A 23,342-nucleotide genomic window follows, 5' to 3' on the forward strand; every position below is an offset into this window, starting at 1 on the left:
AGATGAGGCACAAAATGAAGAAATCAAATCAATTATGAGTTATCACAAAAGCGGAGCATTGTTGATTATCACAAATTAGAAAAATATAAAGACTGATAACAGCTATTAAGTCAAATTAGCAGTGAATGTGACTAAAATGTGTATATCAGCAAACATTTGTAGCAATATAAGCCACAGCACAATTTTGCAGTTCGGTCAAACAATAAAGCAACTCACTAAACACACATTTCACAACACAATATCTCCATAGCAAACCTGACTAACCATGCTGACACTGGAGTACAGAGTCATCAGCCTAGTCCATATTGTAGCCATACAACCCCACACAAGGTTAAAGGGAAGATGAAAAAAGTCTAAAGTAACACCCATGCAAACTAGCACAATCATGTCTTCTGGGAGAGACAGCTATGCTGTTGAGATTACATTGCTTCTCGAGGTCAGAAGTACATGAGTGAGATAAGAACATAAGTGAAACACAGGTTTACCCTACGCCTGTCAGAAGAGACTAGAGCGGGAACAGCCAGAATGACTTGCTGGGTTCCTGAAAACCTCTAACCTCATGCTTCTTCAGAAAAGAACTAAGATGTATCTATTGTCAGCCCAATTTCTCTTTAAATCCAAAGTATGAGGGTTTTGAGCTTTTCTTTAGCAAGTTCTGACAGTTTATCTCTTACTCCTTTGTGTGTTGTTGAGTAGTTGCATTTGAGTTACATAATCTTTTCAAGGAGATACAGGTTGTAAAGTTTCCTCTCAATGAAATTTCTCATCACATAAGAATGTAAGAAAAACCACGCTGGATCAGACCAAAGTCCATCAAGTCCAACAGTCTGTTCACACAGTGGCCAACGAAACACCTCTAGGAAGCCCACAAATAAGACAACTGTAGCAGCATTATCCTGCCTGTGTTCCATAGCCCCTAACATAATAGGCATGCTCCTCTGATGCTGGAATAAATGAGGCATCAGGGATCATCATGACTGGTACACATTTTGACTAGTAGCCATGGATAGCCCTATCCTCCAGAAACATGTCCACTCCGCTCTTAAAGCCGTCCAAGTTGGCAGCCATCACCACATCCTGAGGCAGGGAGTTCTACAATGTAAATATACATTGTATGTAAAAAATACTTCCCTGTTGTCTGTTTTGAATCCCTCACTCTTCAGCTTCAGCAGATGACCACATGTTCTAGTATTTCCCTGTCTACGCTCTTCATACCATGAATAATTTTATACCTATCATGTCTTCCCTTACCCACCATTTTTAAAAGCTAAACAGTCCTAAGCATTTTAACTGCTCCTCATAGGGCAGTTGCTATAGCCCCCTGATCATTTTGGTTGTTCCTTTCTGCACCTTCTCAGGCTTTGTAATATCCCTTTTTAGGTGTGGTGACCAGAATTGTACATAGTAGTCCAAATGTGGTCTCACCACAAATTTGTATAAGGGCAGTATGACAGTTGCAATTTTATTCTCCATTCCTTGTCTAATTATGGCCAGCATGGAATTTGCCTTTCTCACAGCAGTCACACATCTCCTTGATCACATCTCCTTTATCATTCATGGCCTAATCGCCTCATAGTTGTTACGGCTTTGGACACCCTTAAGAATAAGCCCAGGTTTTCTAAATAGCGATGAACTCTTGATCCTGGGATCAGGGGAAAACACCAGTTCAGTTATTAAATAGTCAGCTGCCTGAGCCCTTTTAGAAAAAGGTACAGGAAAAAGTAATGAAGTTCTACCTCCCCTTATTGCATAAATCTTAGTTGTTTGGAACAACATTCAGGATCCTGACACCCTCTGGAAACAAAAAATGGAGTGGTGTTGACTGTTTCATTTAGCACCAGTCAGTAAGCAACAGTTAAGACGGAAGTCTTGATAGTTTTAATCACTTGCAAGCCTTTGCCACAGCTCTGGCAGCAAATGTGTGGGAATGATGTAGCTTTATGAAAGTATTAATAAATGCCATGTGCTCATAACTATGCCTCAGATGCTAGTGCAGCCATTATCCTACCCTGTTCTCACCTTGTAGAAAATGAAATTATTCCCTCTATCAGCTTTAGGGGGCATGTTATCCATGATTTATAAATCAACTTGGATCACTAGGAGAATGCATGTTAACTAGATGCATCTATTTAGGGGGGTGTATGTATGAAGAGTAATTTCTGTACCATAGTGTGCTAGTGTAACCTCTTTCTGTGGGTTCTGTGGGGCAGTACTTGAAAGGAGTTGCAAAGAACCAAATTTAAACAAAACAGTTTACGTCTCTTAACAAATAACACTCTTAAAACATTTAACATTTACACTTTGCAGTCCTGTTAAGTTTGCATTTTCAAGTCCTTATATTTACAGTCTACTGATATTGCCAAGTCCAATTCTTCTTTGCTGGTGGTTGGTTTTGAAGACTTCAGAGGCTAGGTGAACGGGCTTCAAGATGATGAAGATTCCCAGAAAAACTCTCACCATTTACATACACAAAAACCCTTAAACAAGGTGTTAAGGGCTTAATAAAATCAATCAAGGTCCCAGCCTCGTAGCTTTGCTTCCTCCAACCTCATGAGTTCTGCGGCATTCTGCTTCTTTTCAGACTCCACCCCTTTCTGGGTCATCCCATTCTTACACAGGGGTTACACTAGCTTTGTTTTTCCATAGTTTTGCTGGTATTTTCACACTTTAAAACTGGTTAGGGAAAAAAATCAACTACCATTTGTTCTGAAGAAAGTGGGAAAGGTCCTATTATAATTGATTGAAACAGGGCATGGAAGTAGCAACAAAGATATTTTTAGGTAGTAAAGGAAGTAAAGGAATAAAGAACAAAAACCCTGACAGAAATATTCTGTCTTGCATGGATAAATGTAGAAAGCAGACAGCAAACAAATTTCCTTGGGCAATTACCTATCTTTTCCCAAATTTCCTTGGGCAATTACCTATCTTTTTCTACATGGTCCCCTTCTAGATATTCTGAGAATGAGCCTGGGCCCACGATCCCCTCCAGAATTTTTTTTTCTTTAGAGTAGTTTACAAGAGTGCCTCAGAAAAGCAAAACAGGGAAAGGGGTTCAACTTCACCCAGCTCCCCTGCCCCTGCTTCCTCCAAGACCTTCCCATATGCTTCTGGGATGTTATCTGGCCATTCCTCCTTGGCCTCCCCCATTCAATTTGCCTTTAAAAGGCCCTCCCAGGGCAAGGATACCCTCAGACTCTGCCCCTCTTTTCTCCCCTAAGGTGGGGTCCTCTCAACTGGCAAGGCCCTGGGCCTATGAGATACGGGGGGGAACACTCATCTTTACCTTCTGCCTCTACCCAGCACACTTTCAATATCTGGCACTACAGGTGCATTCAGGCCTAGGAAGGACAGAACTTCTCCCTACATATTCCACCTCCTCCCAGCATGATCTGGACTCAGGCCCAGAGTTTGTCACCTGTTCAGTTGGCTGGGTCCTTACCCGTTTCCCATCAGCCACCATCTCCCTACCACCAGAAGTGTCTGCTGCCACCCACAGGTCAAGAGGCTAGAATTTTGGCCATGTCCATCCCTGTGCTGCTGCCAGCAGCCATGCTGCTTCCTGCTGCAGCTCCAACAACTACCGGTACCCATTCACTTTCACAGGTTTCTGCTAGCTCCTCTGTTTTCCAGCATGCTGCTGTCAATTGCTGCTGTTGGCAGTTGGGGGAAGGAACACCACCTCATCCCCTTGACAGGATAGATTGGGGGGGGGACAAGGATGGATATTTTCCCAGACACACCATGTATTATTTTTTATTTCATTTGATTTATATTCCACCCTTTCCCTCAGACCACATTATCTAACTGTAACAGGAGATTTGTAACTGAACACTGCTCTCTGTTTTCTCTTGGCTTCTAGTCATGATAGCCCTGATCCAGAGCAATGTGTATGCAGTAATGCAGGAGTCCCCAAACCTTTTGAGCCTGTTGGTATCTTTGAAATTTTGACACAGAGTGCAGTAATGGATGTGTGCACATACGTGTGAACAACTCAGGATGCCCCGCAGTACCTTGTAATGTCAATGATCAGGCTGATGAATCCACACATACCTTCCAGCACAGGTTGTGTCACTGGTCCTTTGTGCACTGTTCCTGGTCCAGGAATTATGCACATGAAACCCCCCTTCTATGCACACATGCTAATTTTGCTTTAAGGAAGCAAATGTGGACTGAATTAAAAACCTGCCAATAGAAATGTATATTTGCTTTACGTGCTTTTCTTTCTTCTGCCCAACTATAAGACGAAGGGGTCCTGGCACAGCTTCAACACAGCTAGTCTTGAAAAAACATTTATCATTCAAGGGAAGAAAAATCAAGAATACAGGATAAATCAATGATGGAGGGAATCAATTTTTTGTTCAAAAATGTTAAAGGAGACAGGGCTCATAGAAAGGTGAATAATGACACCATCATTTTTATGATATGGCACTTGTGGGGGGTTGGGCGGGGGGGATGCCAACAGTAAATTGGATTTTAGAAACATGGTTCATCCTGGAAGCGATAACTTAAAACAAAAAGAGAAATGGACTACGTTCCTCCTTGAGATATGCCAACTTCTGGAACAAAATCTTTGCTGAATTTATTTGGGAGGAGGCCCTCAGAATGACTGAGTACAGGAAAATGTGCTACCCAGTCTCTCAAAAAGACTACAGTTCTCCTCTGCTTTATTTTTATTCTCACAGCAATCCTGTGAGCCCAAGATCTCAATCAAACTCTGTGGCACACTGGCAGCAGTGGCGTAGTGGCTAAGACCAGTGGCTAAGAACAGGAGCACTCTGATTTGGAGGAACCAGGTTTGATTCCCCGCTCTGCCACTTGAGCTGTGGAGGCTTATCTGGGGGGGAAGAGCAAGGAGATTGTAAGCCCCTTTGAGTCTTCTACAGGAGAGAAAGGGGGGATATAAATCCAAGCTCCTCTTCTTCTGTATTGACGAAGGCTTTCACGGCCGGATTCAACAGGTTCTGGTGGGTTTTCCAGGCTGTGTGGCCGTGGTCTGGTGGATTTTGTTCCTAATGTTTCGCCTGCATCTGTGGCTGGCATCTTCAGAGACGTATCACAGAGAAAAGTCTGTTTCACACTGTGTCTAAGTGAGAAGGGAAAGTTTAGTGGGGCATATTGTCCATGTCCCAGGGTGGGGAACCAATCATTAAATGTTTGGGTGGAACTTGCTATGCAAAGGTGTGATTGAGTGCATTGTATTGCAGGTGGGGTTATCAGTCCATTTTTTAAGTACTGGGAGCCAGGCTTTGCTAATTTTTAACGTCTCTTCTTTCTTATTGAAGTTGTCCTGGTGTTTGTGAATTTCAATGGCCTCCCTGTGCAGTCTGACATAGTAAGCTTTTGAATTGTCCAGAATTTCAGTGTTCTCAACCACCGGAAAAATATTTCTACCATACATCAAAGGAATCACAGATCAAATAGGGAAACTGATGAAAAAGCATTACCTATAGACCATCTTCAAACCCACCAGGAAAATACAGCAAATGCTACGCTCAGCAAAGGACAAGAGAGACCCCCTCACTTCTGCAGGAGTATATCGCATACCCTGTAGTTGTGGAAAGGTCTACATAGGAACCACAAAACGCAGCATTCAGACTCGTATTAAGGAACATGAAAGACACTGTCGGCTTAACCATCCTGAAAAATCTGCAGTTGCAGAACATGTGTTAAACAAAACTGGACATAATATTTTATTGGAGAAAAATTAGCAAAGCCTGGCTCCCAGTACTTAAAAAATGGACTGATAACCCCACCCGCAATACAATGCACTCAACCACACCTTTGCATAGCAAGTTCCACCCAAACATTTAATGATTGGTTCCCCACCCTGGGACATGAACAATATACCCCACTACACTTCCCCTTCTCACAGACACAGTGTGAAACAGACTTTTCTCTGTGATACACCTCTGAAGATGCCAGCCACAGATGCAGGTGAAATGTTAGGAACAAAATCCACCAGACCATGGCCACACAGCCCGGAAAACCTACCAGAACCAGTCCTCCTTCTCTTCTTCTTCTTCTAAATGGTGGGGGGGGGGGAAGGAACAAGGTGCAAGGGAGAGCAGTTTGTTTGACTTTTAGATCCCAACATGTTCCACAATAAGTTTTGTTAGGGAATCTCAATCAGAAACTTAAGATCCCCTGACAAAGCTCATCCCAAAATGCACTGGAAGATAAAAGGTCAAATAAGCAGTTCTGTCTTGCCCTCGTTCCTCCTTTTTCTCCTCCTACATGTCAGTGCAGCCATATTTTCTTTCTGAGTGGAAAATTGAACTAGTGGCTCTTCTAGACTTACCACTGCACCAAACTGACTTAAATTGTAGTCTGGATGGATTCTTGGACAACCAAAAGTCACAATCATGATGTAGTGGCCACAGGAACTAGTAAGCACAACATTTGTAGAATATTAATGCACGACATTTGTAATGTGTCTTTTAAAAAATAGTTTCAACTTTCACTATCCAAAGAGGCTAGGGCAAAAAAAGAACTAAAATGTTACGGAACTAATGTGAGTATGTTGTACACCAATCAATATATGTTTAATTGTAAAAAGAAAAAATGGCATTGCAGACTATTTCTCTGTCAGAAAAGCCACAGGAAATGCTTCTTGCAAATACGAAAAATCCATTGGTTAAGGAAGCAGGCCCCCCTATTAACTAGGAGAGTCAGGAGGGATTTTCTATCCCTGTACATATTGTTTTTTCAGAAGAAGTTAGTTTTTACACTCCACTTTTCTCTACCTTTAAAATCTCAAAGCAGCTTACAATTGCCTTTCCTTTCCCAATAACAGACACCTGGTGAGGCAGGTGAAGCTAAGGGAGTTCTGATAGAACTGCAACTAGTCCAAGATCACCCAGCAGACTCCATGTGAAGGAGTAGGGAAACAAATTATTTCCATATTGACAAAGTAAAAAATGGAACTGAGGTATCTGATAGGATGAGTGCTTACAAACGGCAACTAAACTGCTTTCTGAAAATCAGTAAACTGGGTCGCCCACACCATAACACATACCTTAAAGTCTACTGATACTCCCTGCTAAAAAAATTTTTTAAATTTTCTAACCTGGACAGAGCTTGGAAGCAGGGCTGAGGAACCATGTCCCTGATATACAGCAAAGGCTGTTTTGTGATATTTGAGAGTGGTTTGCAGAGATGAATATGAAACAAGATTGCTTCAAGTTCTACATACAAGCGCTGATGGAAAGGCAGCTGGGAATTATAAAATATTTTTAATTGTCCAATCTTAGCTTCCTGCATTCTGTAACAGAAGGGAAAAAAGACTGTGTTAGGAAAATATGTCTAAATTGCATGTTTCTGAATTTCTATAATACCTATAAAGTTTTTTAAAATAATTATATATTTAATTCTAGGGTTGTCATCAGGCCTGCAGAAAAATACCCTGCCCCTTTAATAGAGCCTTTGTGAGTGGAAATGGCCTGCCAAAGCTTTTTATAACATGGAGGTAACTAACATCACTGATGTTAACCCTTTAGCAAAGGCATAATGGTATATTGTTTACCACCTGGACAGGACTTTTTTTCTCAAGGCAATCCTGTTTTAAAATGTGAATTGAATATCCTGCTAAAGAAAAACAAGTGATTTATAATCTGTCCTTTCCTTGATTTGCTGAAGCCTTTCCCATTGCTTTGCTTTACTCTTCTTCCTTGGGGCAAAAAAAGAAACAATGCTCCTCTTGCAAATAACCATTTAAGCTGCTTGTGTTATGGTTTTCGTTTTGGATTTTTGGACCAAAAACTGGGCTGATTTCGGCAGAAGTAACTAGTAAAGAAAAAAAGTAAAAACAAGTGTTTAATGTTTTCATAGCCCTGAGTACTGAAAAAGTAGCCTAGTGGAAACTATATCTCCCAGGAGACCTTGCGAGTCCCTCCAGGGAGGCCTCTGCAGAAGTTAGGGCTCGCAAGGTCTCCTGGGAAGTGTAGTTCCCATCAGACTACTTTTTCAGCCAGCTGCTTTTTGCAGCAGACTGAACTCAGGTAAGTGAAGGAAGTGTGGGGGTGGGGCACCACTGGGGAGCCACAGGGAGGCAGGGCCTGGGCACCATTTTGGCCCCGGCTACCATCCTCCCCACACCACTGATCCATGCCCTGTGAAGAGAGACTTAGGGAGCTGGGGATGTTTAGTCTAGATAAGCGAATGTTAAGGGGGGAACATAATAGCTATGTTTAAATATTTGAAGGAATATTTTAGTGGGGAGCTAGTGGCAGGAGCTTTATGACGGCGGCAGTTCCCTTCATGGCGGCAGATACAAGGAGCTGGCGATGATAGCAAGTGGAATGGGAGCGGGTCGGTGGCAGAGACCCTCCTGCAACAGCAAGAACAAGCCCCACTGAAATGGTACAAGCGGGTGCAAGTTGGTGAAAGGTGCACCCTGTCACATTGAGGAGTAAGGGGCTGAGCAAAGAAGAACCGGTGGCAGAGGTTTTCCCAAGTGATGGACTTGGATTTCCCATGGTGGACATTTTTGTGGACGTTTTTGAATTGGCCTGTATTGTTTGTGGTCGGGGGGGGGGGCTTTGGGGCATTATACTGACTGTGATTCCCAACAGCTTGCCAACAACAGATTAAATAACAGGGTTGGCGGCAGGAATACCAGAAGAAATGCTGGCTTTCCTGTGCTGAACCTTTACATCACTACTTCGCTGGCCCTGCCTAAGTATAGTTTACTATTAGGTGTATAGGCTACCAGGAGTTGTTAGTCTGTATTTGTGAATTGGTTAGTTCTCTTGTATTTAGCTAGGAATTGTAGTTTTCTCTTGTATGTTGTCAGGAGTAGAGTAGGAACTAGGTAGCTCGACTAGGTTATTCTTGCAGCAGTTATAGTGAAGGGTAGTTTAGTCTTACAGGGTATTTTAGTTAATTGGTAATGTTTTATATTGTATTGTTATTGGTTTGCCTTGTTGCTTAATTTAGCTTATTGGTTATGTATTGTCATGAAGTTTATATATTGATGCGTTGAAAACATTTGGTTGGAAATGTTTCAATATATTTCTACTTGATTGTTGTGTGTTGCTACTCTGATGTTGCTAATATTATGTATTAGATATTGTATGGATTTAGTTGATACCTGAATTGTCTGTTAATGCTGCTGTTTTTGTTCTTATACGTTGTATAGCCTGAAATGCCAAGTCGCCATCTGAAATTAATTCTATTTAGTCTTATATATTTTATTACTGTTACTGTTTGTTATTGTTATATTGCTGAAATGTATTGTTTATCATGTCAGCCGCTCTGAGCCCTTCAGGGATAGGGCGGGGTACAAATATAATTGAAATGAAATGAAAAAAAATGAATGTCATGTTGAAGAGGGAGCAAGCTTGTTTTCTGCTGCCTCAGAGACTAGGACTCGGAGTAATGGATTCAAGGTGCAGGAAAAGAGATTCCACTTAAATATTATGAAGAACTTTCTATCAGGGCTGCTCGACAGTGGAATTCACTGCCTCAGAGAGTGTGAAGTCTCCTTCTTTGGGGGTTTTTAAACAGAGGCTGGAGAGAGTGCTTTGATTGTGGGCGTTGGACTTGATGGCCCTTGGGGTCTCTTACAGCTCTATGATTCTATGAAATAATTTTCCAGTGATATCTCTGGAGCTCTGAAATGGGCTTCCAGTCTCAACTTCTCCCTACTTTCAACCATTTAAGTAAAGTAAAAAGCTAAGTGAGCTTTTAATCAAAATTAGTCAATCTGCAGGCAGTGTTCAGATTTGGTAGTTTCCTAATTTCTGACTGATTGCTTTTATACTATTGGGTTTTTTAAAGTTTCAGATAATTGAAATTTTGTGCTGTTTTAAATTGATAAGAAGTTTTAAAATTAACCACTTTGGATATCTAGTAAGATGAAGAAAGGCAGGACAGAGGGCTTTAAATAAATATAATAAATCAATTACTAAAAATCTTTACAGAATATAATAAATCAATTACTAAAAATCTTTACAGAATATATGCCCAGGTTGGACTGATCTCATCCGATCTCAGAAATAAAGCAGAGTTGGCACTGGTTAGTATTTGGATGGGAAACCTCCAAGGAAGTCCAGGGTTATGATGTGGAAGTCCAGGGTTATAGGTGGCCTATGAATGTCTCTTGCCTTGAAAACCCCACTAGGGGTTGCCATAAATCAGCTGTAACTTGACAGCAAAAAATAAAAACAAAACAAAAACAGGATATATATGTTAACATGCATCTATGCCATAGAGCATGAAAAAGAAAATGTTCTGTTCCTTAGAGGCAGAAATTCATTGGAGCATGAATTGGAGTCTCAGTCCTGGTAGAACAACCCAACCACATTATTTGGCAAGTAAAATACCTGTCTCATTATCTAACCCATAATGATCAATGGGAATTACATGTACTTATCTTGCTCAGGACAAGGCAATTATCCTTTCATTACGGTTATTATCTGAACAAGATTGAAATGCCAAATGTTTATAGTTCTAAGGGAATCATACAATTAAAGAAGCCTCAAGGCAGATTTGTCGAAGCAGTATTTGTTGAAGCTGTATTTTTAGATACAACATGTAATTTTCCTCTTGCAGGTAAATAATGTGCCAATCTTATGAACTGATCTAAAGAACCTATATAATTTCTCATTTATTACTACAACACCACCATCTAAGTATTAGTAACATGGTAAGCATACAAGTACCACATGGAAGCCTGTTTGCTCTACTTTCCTGGCTTCTAATTGCTGCTGTCTCTATATAGAGTGAGAAAAGTAGAGTTAGCAGGCTTCCACATGGCAGCTGTATGCTTACCATGTTACTAATAGTTACTACACATTTCAAAGGACACAACAAATTGACTAGAACAAATTGCACAAAACTTCTAGTCAAGTAAACAGCAACTTCTATAGGAAATATTACTCCCACTCCTCCACATACACACTTTTCAAAAGGGCTATGTAAGCATGACAGGGCATGCAATTATTACAAAAACTTTGGAGAGAAGAATTCATTATCCACTGTACAGTAAGTACTAATAACAAAATCACCAAAGGGTTTTTCATTAGTGCTCAAAGCTGAGGCCCACAGGGATCAATAGCCACTTGGGTTGTGCAAGGGTTTCCATCACCACAGTTCTTTTGATAGAATAACAATTTGACCTCATTCTTTAAGGCAGCCCCTGAGGACTATATGTGGAGTGGAGAGGTAGAATCACAATTCCCTAAATAAATAGCGGCTTGAATCTCACCTACAGGTCTATGTGACAAGGAAGAGCACAAGGACTTTTATCGGATTCCTCCTCCTGCCACAGCCCAAAACACCCCCTGAAATATTACTCCTGGGGACAGGAAAAAACATTCAAATGCATTTAAAAGAATGTTTTTATGCTCATTTCTTTGCTTAATTCAATGAAAACTTTTATAATTAGGTGACCAAATTTTATGTTTTTTGGCACCAAAATTGTAATTTTGTAATTTTTTTGGCACCAAAATTGTAAAGTTCATATACACTTTTGGGAAACTCCTTTTTTCAGTTCTACTGCATCACTGAGTTTCAGACCTCAATAAATAAATAAACTGAGCTACTGATTTAAGAAGGGGATGATTTTGTTTTTTCTGAGGCACAACTCTTAAAAATGGAGAGCTATCCTGTCTGAAGCAGGACAGTTGGATATCAGGCATGAAAATCCTGTCCCCTATTCGCATATGAACAAGCAGGACAGAGGATATACCAGGAAGAAAGTTGCTGATTATCACAATGTAGGGGTACTATTCAATTTAGGAAAGAATTCTAGCCTCATGCTCTCCTTGACATAATAAACTTGCATATGGAACTTTTTTAAAAAATCTGGGAAGAGCATTCAACAGAAAATCTCTATTAATAGGCAGAACTGACAGCCCAGTAGAAGTCCCACCATATGTTTGTTATGCTCTCAGGTTGTGGTGTGCAAATCCCCCTGTAGGTAGAGGTCCTAGCAAGAAACCAAGAGTGACTACTGTATTTTTCTATATATGATATCTCTCTTTTTAACATATGGAGGGTGAGTCCACTAAACACCTTTGTGGGAATACTGCAAAAGGAATGTAGGTTTAAGAACTCAAATGGTTTCCATTACCTATCTATTCTTTTATTCCACATCTTCTCAAGTGCTTTGTCCTTCAAACCTTCCACAACAAGTAGGTGAATGGATTCATCCATCATGTGAAATCCAGTAATAATGTCCATTTGTAAAATCTCTTCTGGAGAAAACTTGCCAGCCAGTTTTAATGTATTAAGAGATTTTTGAATTATATGGAGGGGATAAGAATCAAGTTGCAAAGCTTTTGCATTAATTTCTGTGATCTCTTGCAGCAAATAATTGAGCAGTGACTTGTTTTTGTAGTCAAAAATATAGATGATGATACCATAAGGACAATATCCTGTGTCAACAATTTCATCTTCAGAATCTAAGGGTATACTGATATCAACTCTCACTTTAAGATGAGCTTCTGTATCTAAATAATGTCCCATTGGTAGCTGAGCAGGCCAAGAGCCACCAGTTGCTCTGGACTTCGCGTTAGCATTTTCTGTTGGGCAGATGCTTGTATCTTGAACTGAACAACAGTGAATTGGTACACAGATATTCAAATGCTTTTCACCCAGCAATAATTCTGTCAAGCTGATTTTAGCTACCCCATATGGATGCCATATTTTCTCCTTGCCTGTCACAGAGTTCTGGACCATAGTGGGAGAATGTAAATGAGCTAGCCTACTGTCACCTAGCTCATCGCCAAACAGTGAAGGCTTTTTTGTGATCGTTTCTATTTTCTTGTCTCGGTCATGAACTTCAATCTCCAATGGAGGTCCTCTTAGATATTCACGCAATTCTTGAGTTTCCATTGTCCCTGCCAGAATCACATAGATGTCCATAAAGAAGACATTAGTTCCATGACTGCAACCTCGTGTTTGATGGGGAGGCAAGTTGTGGAATGCGTACTTGCAGTACACAGGATCACACCAACGCTATCAGAAGAAAAAGAAAAAGGTGCCAGAGGATCCTTCTTAAAGGCATTCCAACATATCTCTTTATTTAGTCACTGGGTGGCTTCAAGAAAAAGTCTCTCAACAAAACTTACATGGAGGAAAAATTACTACTCTAATTCCTTAGGGGTGAAGGACAGGATTTCAAGAACATATGGTTAATGGCATCATCACAGAGCACAGGCCAACTTTCCTGACAAAGCTTGGGAACTTGACTGAGAGCTGAAAGCAATGGCATTACATTGCTGGCACAATATAACATGATTACAAAGCTGGCTGCTGTGGAGCAGCACGCTTGTAATTTTAGCTCCTAACATTTCGCTCGCATCTATGGCTGGAGTCTTCAGAGACATGTCATGGTAAGATGTGTTTCTCTCCATAGCAGTGTGGAGTACTTTGTGTAGCTGGGTATTTCCTTTGTCTATCTCTGAAGTGGGAGGATCATGAGAATCATTCGCATGAGACTGGATTGTATGTGTATCTCCTGATGATTTGACATTTGTGACACATCTCAGACTTTGGAGTGAGCTGAGGAAGAGTTAGGGGGAGGGAGAAGAAAAGGAGTTTTGTAGCATCTGGTGGATTATTGAATGGTGTTTGAAAAGTTTTTTGGGTTTTGGTCACACACATTCAAATCACCAGGACATACACATACAAATGCAACTGGACATGAACTCTTAGACACATGCAAATGATCTTCACCCCTTCCTACCTCAGAGATGGTCGAAACAAATACTCCACACTGTGCCATGGAGAGAAACCCATCTTACCATGACATGCGTCTGAACATGCCAGCCATAGATGTGAACGAAATGTTAAGAGCTAAAACTATCAGACCACAGCCACACAGCCTGTTGATTTCAGCCATGAAAGCCTTCATCAGTACAATGATTACAAAGCTTTGAGCAGCATTTTGTACGCTTCCAATATTTTTCAGAGTAATTCTGAAAACAAGCAGATAAATTGGTCAGACTTCCACTGGCTGATAATATATGTCCACTTTAGAGAATTTTATGATCAAAAGAGGAGAGGGGCTGCTCTTGATTATAGTTCAAAATGCTCTGATATCATAATTTTATGGCCTTTGAAGCCATATTAATACCAAAGCTATCTCAGCCACTGTTGTCTTGTTGTTACCCACCCTGAGACCCATTGTAGTGAGAGAGGGTGGAATTTAAATCTAAAATGTAAACGAATAAATAAATGGCTAGTCACATTTTGCTCATGCAGTAATAATGAATCTTTCTTACCAAATATGAAGTGAGACAGTAACCTTCCTGTATTTGTGCATGAAGCAAGCATGTCCTTTATCCTTCCTTAGCATTAACAAATTCTCATTTATTCATTTCTACCACACCTTTCTCCCCAGTGCAACCCAAAGGAGACTGGTATGTCTCCTCTCCTTCACTGCATCCTCACAACAACCCCATATAACAGGTTTGGGCTGAGACTAAGAGCCAGTCTAAATGTGATGGCATTCCCAAGTCCATCATTATTCATCATGTAAATAGAAAGATTTAATATTCATTTATGAAAGCCTGTTTCTTACCAGCATCCTGTAAATAAAAAATGTAAAACAAGACCTTTACAACTATGTTTTGTTTTCCCCAAGAAAGTAATCCTTGGTAGTCTTATGTGAAGAACCAAGAGAGAAACACTGAATTACCTGCAACTCTTCAATGGAAACTGGGGTGTCTGGTAAACATTTTGCACTCATAATTTTAATGACCAGTGGATTTAAATCTTGTTTCTGTTTGTCAGTCATGAGAGGTCCCTCCAAAGAAAAACTTAGGTACAATTCAGAAATTTTGGAGGATTGTTCTTCCAGTTGATTGGTCACACAAGGTTCTCCTGAAAACAAGAAGGGAATGGAAATAGATTAGTTTGTCATTATACTTTTATGAGCATGTATTCAAAGAGATATACTAAAGATATATGATGTGTAGTTTCAATGCTTAATCCCTTAATCCTCCAGGTGGCCCTCACTAAAGCCCTATGAGGGAGAGCGGCATATAAGTCTGATGATAATCATCATCATCATCATCATCATCATCATCATCATCATCATCATCATCATCATCAACATCATGATGCAAACACTTCTAACATCTATACAAAATGCCAAGAGTTTAAAGGAAAAGAGACAAAGACTACTGAAGCTTTCAGCTTGGCTAACCCCAATTTTAGAATTATAAAAGGAGAAAGAGCCACAATCCAAGAATTAACATGGAAAATGAATCTGAAAGAAGCTCAGGTGGACATACAAGCCTCCCATTTTATCCTTATACTATAACCCTATTAATAGGCATCAAGGCATTCGGTATAAAATTTTTAGATTCTTTAAATCATCTACCTCTAGTGTTAGCTAAGCTTCTATCGGCTCTTGGGTTTGAAGAGCAAAAGGGGCATTTTGGACACTTTTTCAACACAAGTGAAAATCAGTGTTATGTAGGACCCATGCCCAACCAAAATTTTTACAGTCCAAACACCATGGGTGCTAAAGAAAGAGCAGCCTTCCAGGAATGGTATGAGGAAAACAAAGATGTGACTTTTGATCTACAGAAAGAGTTGACATTCTAGAAAATGTCTGCATTCTTTACAGGCAGGAAATCATAGACATGACCGTTAAGGATGACTCTCTCTCTATAGATCCTTTACAATATATCACAGTCGCCAGCATATGCCTAGCAATGTACCATTTCAATTATCTCTGCCCGCTATAGCTATTCCGCCCGTCTATAGCTATTCCACCACTGGACCTCTATCATAGCCAAACAAAGAGGTTCTCGACAGCATCTATCCAATGGTTGAGCTATATTGAGCAGTCAGAAAACATCCAAATCAAACACGCTATAAGGGGTAGGGAATTAAGAGAGGGAAATGATTACATAGATGGCTATGTGGTGCAGGATGGGAAAAAATAGCGTATGAATTCCAAGGGTGTTATTTCCACGGGTATTAAAATTGTTATAACTTGCAGTCATTCAATAAAGTTGCTGGCAAAATGTTTGGCACCCTGTACTCCGCAACAAGGTGGAGGGCTGACGAACTGAGGCAGCTAGGGTTTCACGTTAGGGAAATTTGGGAACATGAGTGAGAAAACACGACAAAGGACAGACGAGGGGGTGATAGGCTTCATGAAAACAACCCAAAACCCTGAGCCCCTGAACCCCAGAAATGCTCTGTTTACCAACACTGTCACACTCTATTACAAAGCAGAGCAAGGTGAGCAGATCAAATATGTAGATTTCACAAGCCCCTCCTTAAAAAGCCTCCCAAAGGCTTCTGGGGCGCTCCTTTCCTCCAGCTGTGGTTCCTTTGCCAGCTCAGCACCCTGCCTCCTGATGGATCTTTCCCACCCTTGGCTTATACGTGAGTCAATAAAATTTCCCAGTTTTTTGAGGTAAAATTGGGTGCCTCAGCTTTTATGCGGGTCGGCTTATACACGAGTATAAGCAACCTTTGCAGCATTGCCCTTTTAAGAAAACCATAGAGACAGGCTGCCTAACAGGCAGCTTCTCTGAAACCAAGCCTTAGACCCTGCGGGGGAAAGGAAAGAAAGGGTGAGTTAGTGACTGCTTTCTCTGCTTCACTGTCTCCAGCCTTCTTTTCTGCCACCCCCTTTCAGCCGCTTTCTGTGCCTCATTCTCCTCTGACTTTTCCTCCACCACCACCTCCCATCCCGTTCACCCTCCACAGCCCCTAGCTTATTCCCTCTCCCCAGACCCACCTTGCCCTTCTTAAAAAACCCTCTTAAAGGCTTCTGGGGTGCTCCTTTCCCCCAACTGAGGCTCCTTTGCCAGCTCAGTGCCCCACCTCCCCATGGATCTTTCCCAACCTCGACTTATACGCGAGTCAATAAGGTTTCCCAGTTCCTCAAGGCAAAATTAGGTGCCTCAACTTATATGCAGGTCAATTTATACTTGAGTATATATGGTATACCACTAAATCCATAATACCCACGATATTGATCAGAAGTCAATACAGTAGCAATAATACATAACTACATAGCAATAATAAAAAACATCAGAATAACAGTATATAACAATTAAATCAAAATATGTTGATACATTTACAACCATATGTTTCCAATGCATCAATACATTAACTCAACAAACAATACATAACAATCAACTAATGCAATACATTAAACAGTGCAATGAAATCATTAGCAATAACTGAGACTACCCCACATTAAACTATACTGCTGAAAAACCTAACAAAACTACCTAGTTAAAGGATTTGGCTACTCCTACCTCTACACCTAGCAATGTACAAAAGAATACTTACACAGGGGAAACTGACTAATTCACAAGTACAAAACTAACAACTAGCTACTTGCTAACAACTCCTAGTAGCCTATACTCCTAAAATAAACTACCTTAAACAAGGGCCAATGGAGAGTAATGAAGAGTAATAATGTAAAAACTCAGGACGAAAAAGGCCACTGTCTCTTCTCCCTCAACCAAACTGCTGGGGATTCCTGATACCATCTCCTGTAACTTAGTCCACTGCTGGCAATCTCCACTATTATTGAAGGTCCAAGTTTATTTCTGCGGGAAAACCTCTGCCACTGGTTCCCCGTCGTTTGGCTCCTCGTTCCTCGGTGTAACAGGGTGGACCTCCTACTGGCTTGCACTCGCTCATACCACTCTGATGGATCTCGCATTAGTTGCTGCAGGGGGACTCTGCCACTGACCCCCTCCCATTCAGCTCACCAATGCGACTGCCACCACTATCTCCTCACATCCAGTGCCTTGAAGGAGTTTCTGCCACTAACTCCCCACTGCCCAGTCCGCCCAGTCCGCTGGGTGGGGAGGCCTTCCACTAGCCATCCTCCAACCGGGCTCCCCTTAGATGGAATTTGGGGCCAGTTATCAGTCCTTGGAGTCAGCGTCGACTCTCGGCAGTAACGCTGTGGCTCAGCAGCACAACAGCTCAGCAAAGCAAGGTCGAAGACATTCCACAGCTCAGCACTCCAAGCATTCCTGATTTGCCACAGTATCAACTTTGCTGCAGGCTCCAACACCAAGGCAGGTACTAAAAATTGTTTAGAAGTTCACTAAAAGTTCACTAAAATTCCATCTATGTCTATCCAATTAACTAGGTCTAAAAATACCGGAGATTATCCTTAATGACCAGCTCCGGGCACCATCTTGATATCTTCTGGACAAATACATACAACAGGCATGTGTATGGTATGTTACCTTCTTGCCACACCAGAGATGTGTAAGATTCTGAAAACACTACAATTGCAAAAGATTTAGTTAAGTCTTTAGGTCTGCACTTCATAAAGGCAGCACAGGAATGTTTTACATCTCCCCAGTGGTTAGTTTACAGAACTGCAAAAACAAAACCATGTTACGCATTCTTATATAACATTCCCTCACAACCAAGTGCTTAGAAACCCTGTCTTACCTTAAATATATCTGTATGCTTGTTCTTAAGATAAAATGTCTCTATGCTACTGTAGTACTGGTTTTCCATTTATTCCTGCAGAGATGACCTGAGAGATGTTACCAGCCTTATAACTGATAACTCTGGCCCCTTCCACACATGCAAGATAATGCGTTTTCAAACCACTTTCACAATTGTTTGCAAGTGGATTTTGCTATTCCGCACAGCTTCAAAGAGCACTGAAAGCAGTTTGAAAGTGCATTATTCTGCATGTGCGGAATGAGCCTCTGTTATTGTAACCGACAGAATCTTTTATTGGCACTAACTCAATTTATTAATGAGTAAATCATTTGCAGCAGATGTCTTGGAGAGTTGCAATATACTCCATCCTTTTCATCCCATGGTCTAGAGAACTAAATTTCAAAGCTACTATATTAACAACTGCCCACCAAGCCAGTCTTTTTATATTGTTGATCTAGTCACTTTTGTGGAATTTGTGGGTGTACGAAATTATATTATCAATTTTATATCAGTGGATCAGTAGTTTGAGAAAAGAAAAAATAATTTTAATCTACAATAGCAGTTTTAAATACTTTAATCAAAAACTTATACCACTGAAACATGGTTCAAAGGCAAAGAGGGAACTTCTAAGGCTACAAATGGTAATCAGACATGTATCTAAATCTAAATAAGTGTTACTTACTGGTTTTATATGCTCTGTGTTTATACCTCATCTTGCAGCCCCACATAATGTCCAAAGTGGCTAACTAATAAAATCTAGTAATTTCAGCAAGAAAAGTCAGCAGCTAACAATAAAATCAATCTAGTAAAGAATAATTAAAAGCAACAGTATTAAAACAGCTGAATCTTAAAACATTTGGACAAAAGTTGGCCTTCTTGTGCTAGCCTAAAGAGAAGGCACCAAGCAAGTTTTTTCTGGGAAAGGAGTTCCAGGTGGAGGTACCCCAAGAAGGGACTCACTGGGTGATCTATTTGATTTGAACAGCAACCTACTCCTTGGACAGTAACAGTGCAAACTAAGGGAGTGGGGGGCAAAAGCATAGTGGGAGTGGCAGGAGGGGATGCCAGTGCAAGGAAGAGAAGAGTTTGGATTTGTAGCCCACCTTTCTCTCCTGTAAGGAGACTCAAGGTGGCTTACAAGTTCCTTTCCTTTCCTCTCCTCACAACAGAGAGAGAGAGAGTTCTAAAGAACTGTGACTAGCCCAAGGTAACCCAGCAGGAATAAGCCTCTTCCACCCACCAGATCAGCCTCTGCCACTCAGGTGGAGGAGTGGGGAATCAAAGCTGGTTCTCTAGATTAGAATCCACCTGATCTTAACCATTACACCATGCTGGCAGGAGAGCTGCCAAAAAACCTCCCCCCTCCATGAATTGCACTTCCTGTCTCATTCCATCAATTACACTTTGGTGCACAAAGCAACTGCAAGAAGTCTGACAATAAAAAGATTTGTTTGATTTCACACAGTGCAATGGTCTTACATGCATGAAGGCCTAAGCCTTTTAATTCAATTAATGAATACTTTTGGATTTTCAGCTGTCTAACAATGCTTCAAGGTTCTATTGTTACAAATCTACAAGCACACAGTTTGAATTGTATCAAAAAAGATCTTCAGGAAATCTGTCACTATTTTATAAAATCACTTGGAGTAGCACTGTCATGGGGAATCGTGTCTAGGTGTTTGAGATGCATTCCTACTTCATTGTAACTGTTTAATGCTACAAAACACTGCTGCTGAAAGATATATGTAACCAGCCTGCTATATGTTACCACTGTCATCTGGGGCATTCTTTCCTTGATCTTTACTTATGGCTTCACAAGCTTTGTAGATAACTAGGCTTTTCCCTGACACCCAGGTCCCATAGGAAATGGAGCTGCATCTGTTATCTTGTGGGGACAGGAAGCCAGATGGCTTTCTCTTACTAACTGCCACTGATCTTGGGGCACCTCAGGTCCAGAGTCTGTTTTTCACTCTTTGTTGGGAGGGAGGATCCATAGGGGATAAAAGGGATGGCAAAAGCCAGGTTTGTCAGAAGTGGCTTATTCAAGCTTTGGTGCTCTGACACTTATCAATAAATACTACTGATCAACAACACAGAGTCTTGTCAAAGGCTTTCATGGCCGGATTCAACTGGTGGGTTTTCCAGGCTGTGTGTAATAGACTTCCCTCTGTGATACACCTCTGAAGATGCCAGTCACAGGGGCAGGAGAAACGTTAGGAACAAGATCTACCAGACCATGGCCACACAGACCGGAAAACCCACAACAACCAACACAGAGTCTGTTTATTGGCTTAAGGTTTGAGACCTAACAATCACAGAGGCACTACAGTGCCCCAAGGCAGAATTGTATGCTCTGGGGCCCTTGTTAGAATCTTTTGAGCTTTAACAACAAAAAAGAATAAAGTCATTGTTACAACTGTAGAACTACATTTGAAATGATTCAATAATAAGAACAATGAGGCAAAGAGAGAGTAACCCAGATTAATTATTGTCAAAAATTTTGGCTCTTCCTTCATTAATATAATGAAAATCAGACAAGATAAAAACACAGTGAATATGATTATCACCTACTATGCATTCTATTGTATAAAGGAATCAAAAGGAACTTCACTTTTCTGTAAAATAATTTTCATGTTGCAAGAACCACCTGGCGAGAAGAAATAAAGGACTCTAATAATCTTTGTGTTTAACAGCAAACCAGATACTCTACAGAAGTAAAAAAAGAAACCACAGTTCAGTGCATCTCTGGGACAGACTAGACAGTACTGCAGCTCCAAGTCCACCATGGAGATGCAGTGCCATTTAAGAGCTTCATTTTCACTTTTCAAAACTCCAGGGGGGTCCCATTCCCTGCAACCACTTATCTTAGAGTAGGGCTGGGAGGGAGGCCTTGTGAACCCAGAGTGGCTTTGGGTGAGCAAGGTGAGAGTCAGGGGGAGGCCTCCCTTACTCACTTGCTTGCCTGGAGTGGCTTCAGGTAAGTTGGCAAGAGTGGGGGGGTCTCATTCACTTGCCCAGAGCAGCTTTGGACAAGATGGTGAGAGAGGGGCTTTGTGTGTGGGGAGGCCTCGCCCATCTGAAGCCACTCCTGATGAGTGAGGGAGTCCTGCAGTTTGCCCCAAACTGCACAAACCCAATCTGAGTCCCCGAAGTGGCACCTGCATCACTTCTACAGGTAAGAAAATTGACTTTTTAAATTTCAGACATAGAGTGTTCTCCAAGTCTGCAGAAACATCTGTTGGAGGACAGATTCACAGGCAGAGAGGCACACTTTGGAATTAAATATATAGATGACAAATTTTATGAATCTAGTTAATATTCACAATACCATTTTTGAAGAACACCAATATTGCATGTCCATCACTACACTCTTTAAGCCAGATGGTAACTCAAATGACAAAAAGGGCACCTCAAAATCCTTTTGATACGACTGAGAAACAAATTATCTGGAAATCTGAGAGAGTCACGTATCCTTCCACAAAATATGGAGATTTTGTTGAAGATATGAGATTTTGTTGAAGAGTTCCATGAGAACTCTGGTGGAAGTGGAATTTCCATTACCTCTTCTTGCTTCCCACATCCCCCTCTCTTGCTTTGCTGCCCTGTTCCATCTTGGTTTCCTCCCCTCTGAAACAGTTTTGTTCCTCTCCCTAATTATTCATCCTCCCTGTCATTCTCTTCCCCATCCCCTTGCCCAACCACCCATCACCCATCCAGTCTTTTCTTCCAAAGCTGCTTAACTCACTCTCTCTGTCTTTCCACAGTTTTTTCACCCTCTGTCCTCTTCCCACACCTGCTCCCCCCTCGAACTCACCTCCTTTCAAATGGTCCCTTTTCCCTTGCCAGTCCCTACACTCCCCCTATCCTTCCCTCCTTATTCTTGTGCCCAACCCCATTCACCTCACTACTTTCCTGAGTGTCATGTTGGGTGGCTGTGTAGCCCTAAATTAAATGACAACAAGGCAAGGAAAACAATGGCTTTATTAATGTTCGTGCACCTTTTTACAAGTATTCACTAATTTAAATGCAGGGGGGGCGGTTAATGGATTCAGACTGCAACTTCACAATTAGATAAACCATCAGTTTGGCTACAGCATCTGAAAATGCTTAACAACTCAAAATGCCACCCACAGTTACCCCCAACATGTACACATTTCATGGTTCCATGGTGGGAGGGTTACCTTAGTATTTTTTCTTCAAACCTGAGAATTGCCCATGGTTTGCAGCAACATTTATCTTAGCTTTCCCAAGTGGATTTTTGATCCATACAGATGTCATATTTGGCTATTAGTTCCTACAGATAAAGCACAAATGGGGAGGGGGAGAAGTCATGATGCTAGTTCTCTTTCCCCCAAATTTATGTTACAGAATATTTTATTGTAAGTTGATCTATTTGTTTTGAGTGTCAATATTCCTTTTTGGAGGTATGATTTTTATCTTCTGATGCAAGATGACCTTCTCTGACCTATTTACTTTCAATTTTTACCCAAGCCTTTGCTTTTGTTGCTTTGTTATTTACTTTGCTAATGATGTTGGGATGCATGTGTCTAATCTCTATGAAGGTTTCCGTGTGTGTGTGTGTGTGTGTGTGTGTGTGTGTGTGTGTGTGTGTGTGTGTGTGTGTGTGTGTGTGTGTGTGTGTGTGTGTGTGTGTGTGTGTGTGTGTGTGTGTGTGTGTGTGTGTGTGTGTGTGTGTGTGTGTGTGTGTGTGTGTGTAAAATGCCATCAAATCAATTTCTGGCAACTCCATAAGGTTTTCAAGGCAAGAAACATACAGAGTTGGTTTGCTTCTGAATAGCAACCCTGGACTTCCTTTGTGGTCGCCCACGAAGTACTAACCCTGTTCGCTTCCCAGATCAGAGTAAGCTGAGCAATCCAGTTCACGGGAGGCTTCCATATACCTTCACAGTAAAATTAATACTTTGAGTTCTAAAACTAGTCTCCCC

The 23,342-nt window shown here is 41.1% G+C and overlaps 1 protein-coding gene across 5 annotated transcripts in view; it reads right to left on the reverse strand.

The window, feature by feature from the left end:
• Positions 1–23,342, reverse strand: part of CFAP92 (cilia and flagella associated protein 92 (putative)) — a 75,850-nt gene that overhangs the window by 12,239 nt on the left and 40,269 nt on the right. For all 5 annotated transcript variants that reach the window (XM_048491773.1, XM_048491771.1, XM_048491772.1 and 2 more), the window contains 3 exons: positions 14,645–14,829; positions 12,074–12,960; positions 7,067–7,261 (listed from right to left, as the gene is read on the reverse strand). In XM_048491773.1, the coding sequence (XP_048347730.1) occupies positions 7,067–7,261; positions 12,074–12,960; positions 14,645–14,829 (1,267 nt within the window). The remainder of the gene's footprint in view (positions 1–7,066; positions 7,262–12,073; positions 12,961–14,644; positions 14,830–23,342) is intronic.

This window comes from Sphaerodactylus townsendi, linkage group LG03, assembly GCF_021028975.2.
Source record: "Sphaerodactylus townsendi isolate TG3544 linkage group LG03, MPM_Stown_v2.3, whole genome shotgun sequence".
Classification (NCBI taxonomy): domain Eukaryota; kingdom Metazoa; phylum Chordata; class Lepidosauria; order Squamata; family Sphaerodactylidae; genus Sphaerodactylus; species Sphaerodactylus townsendi.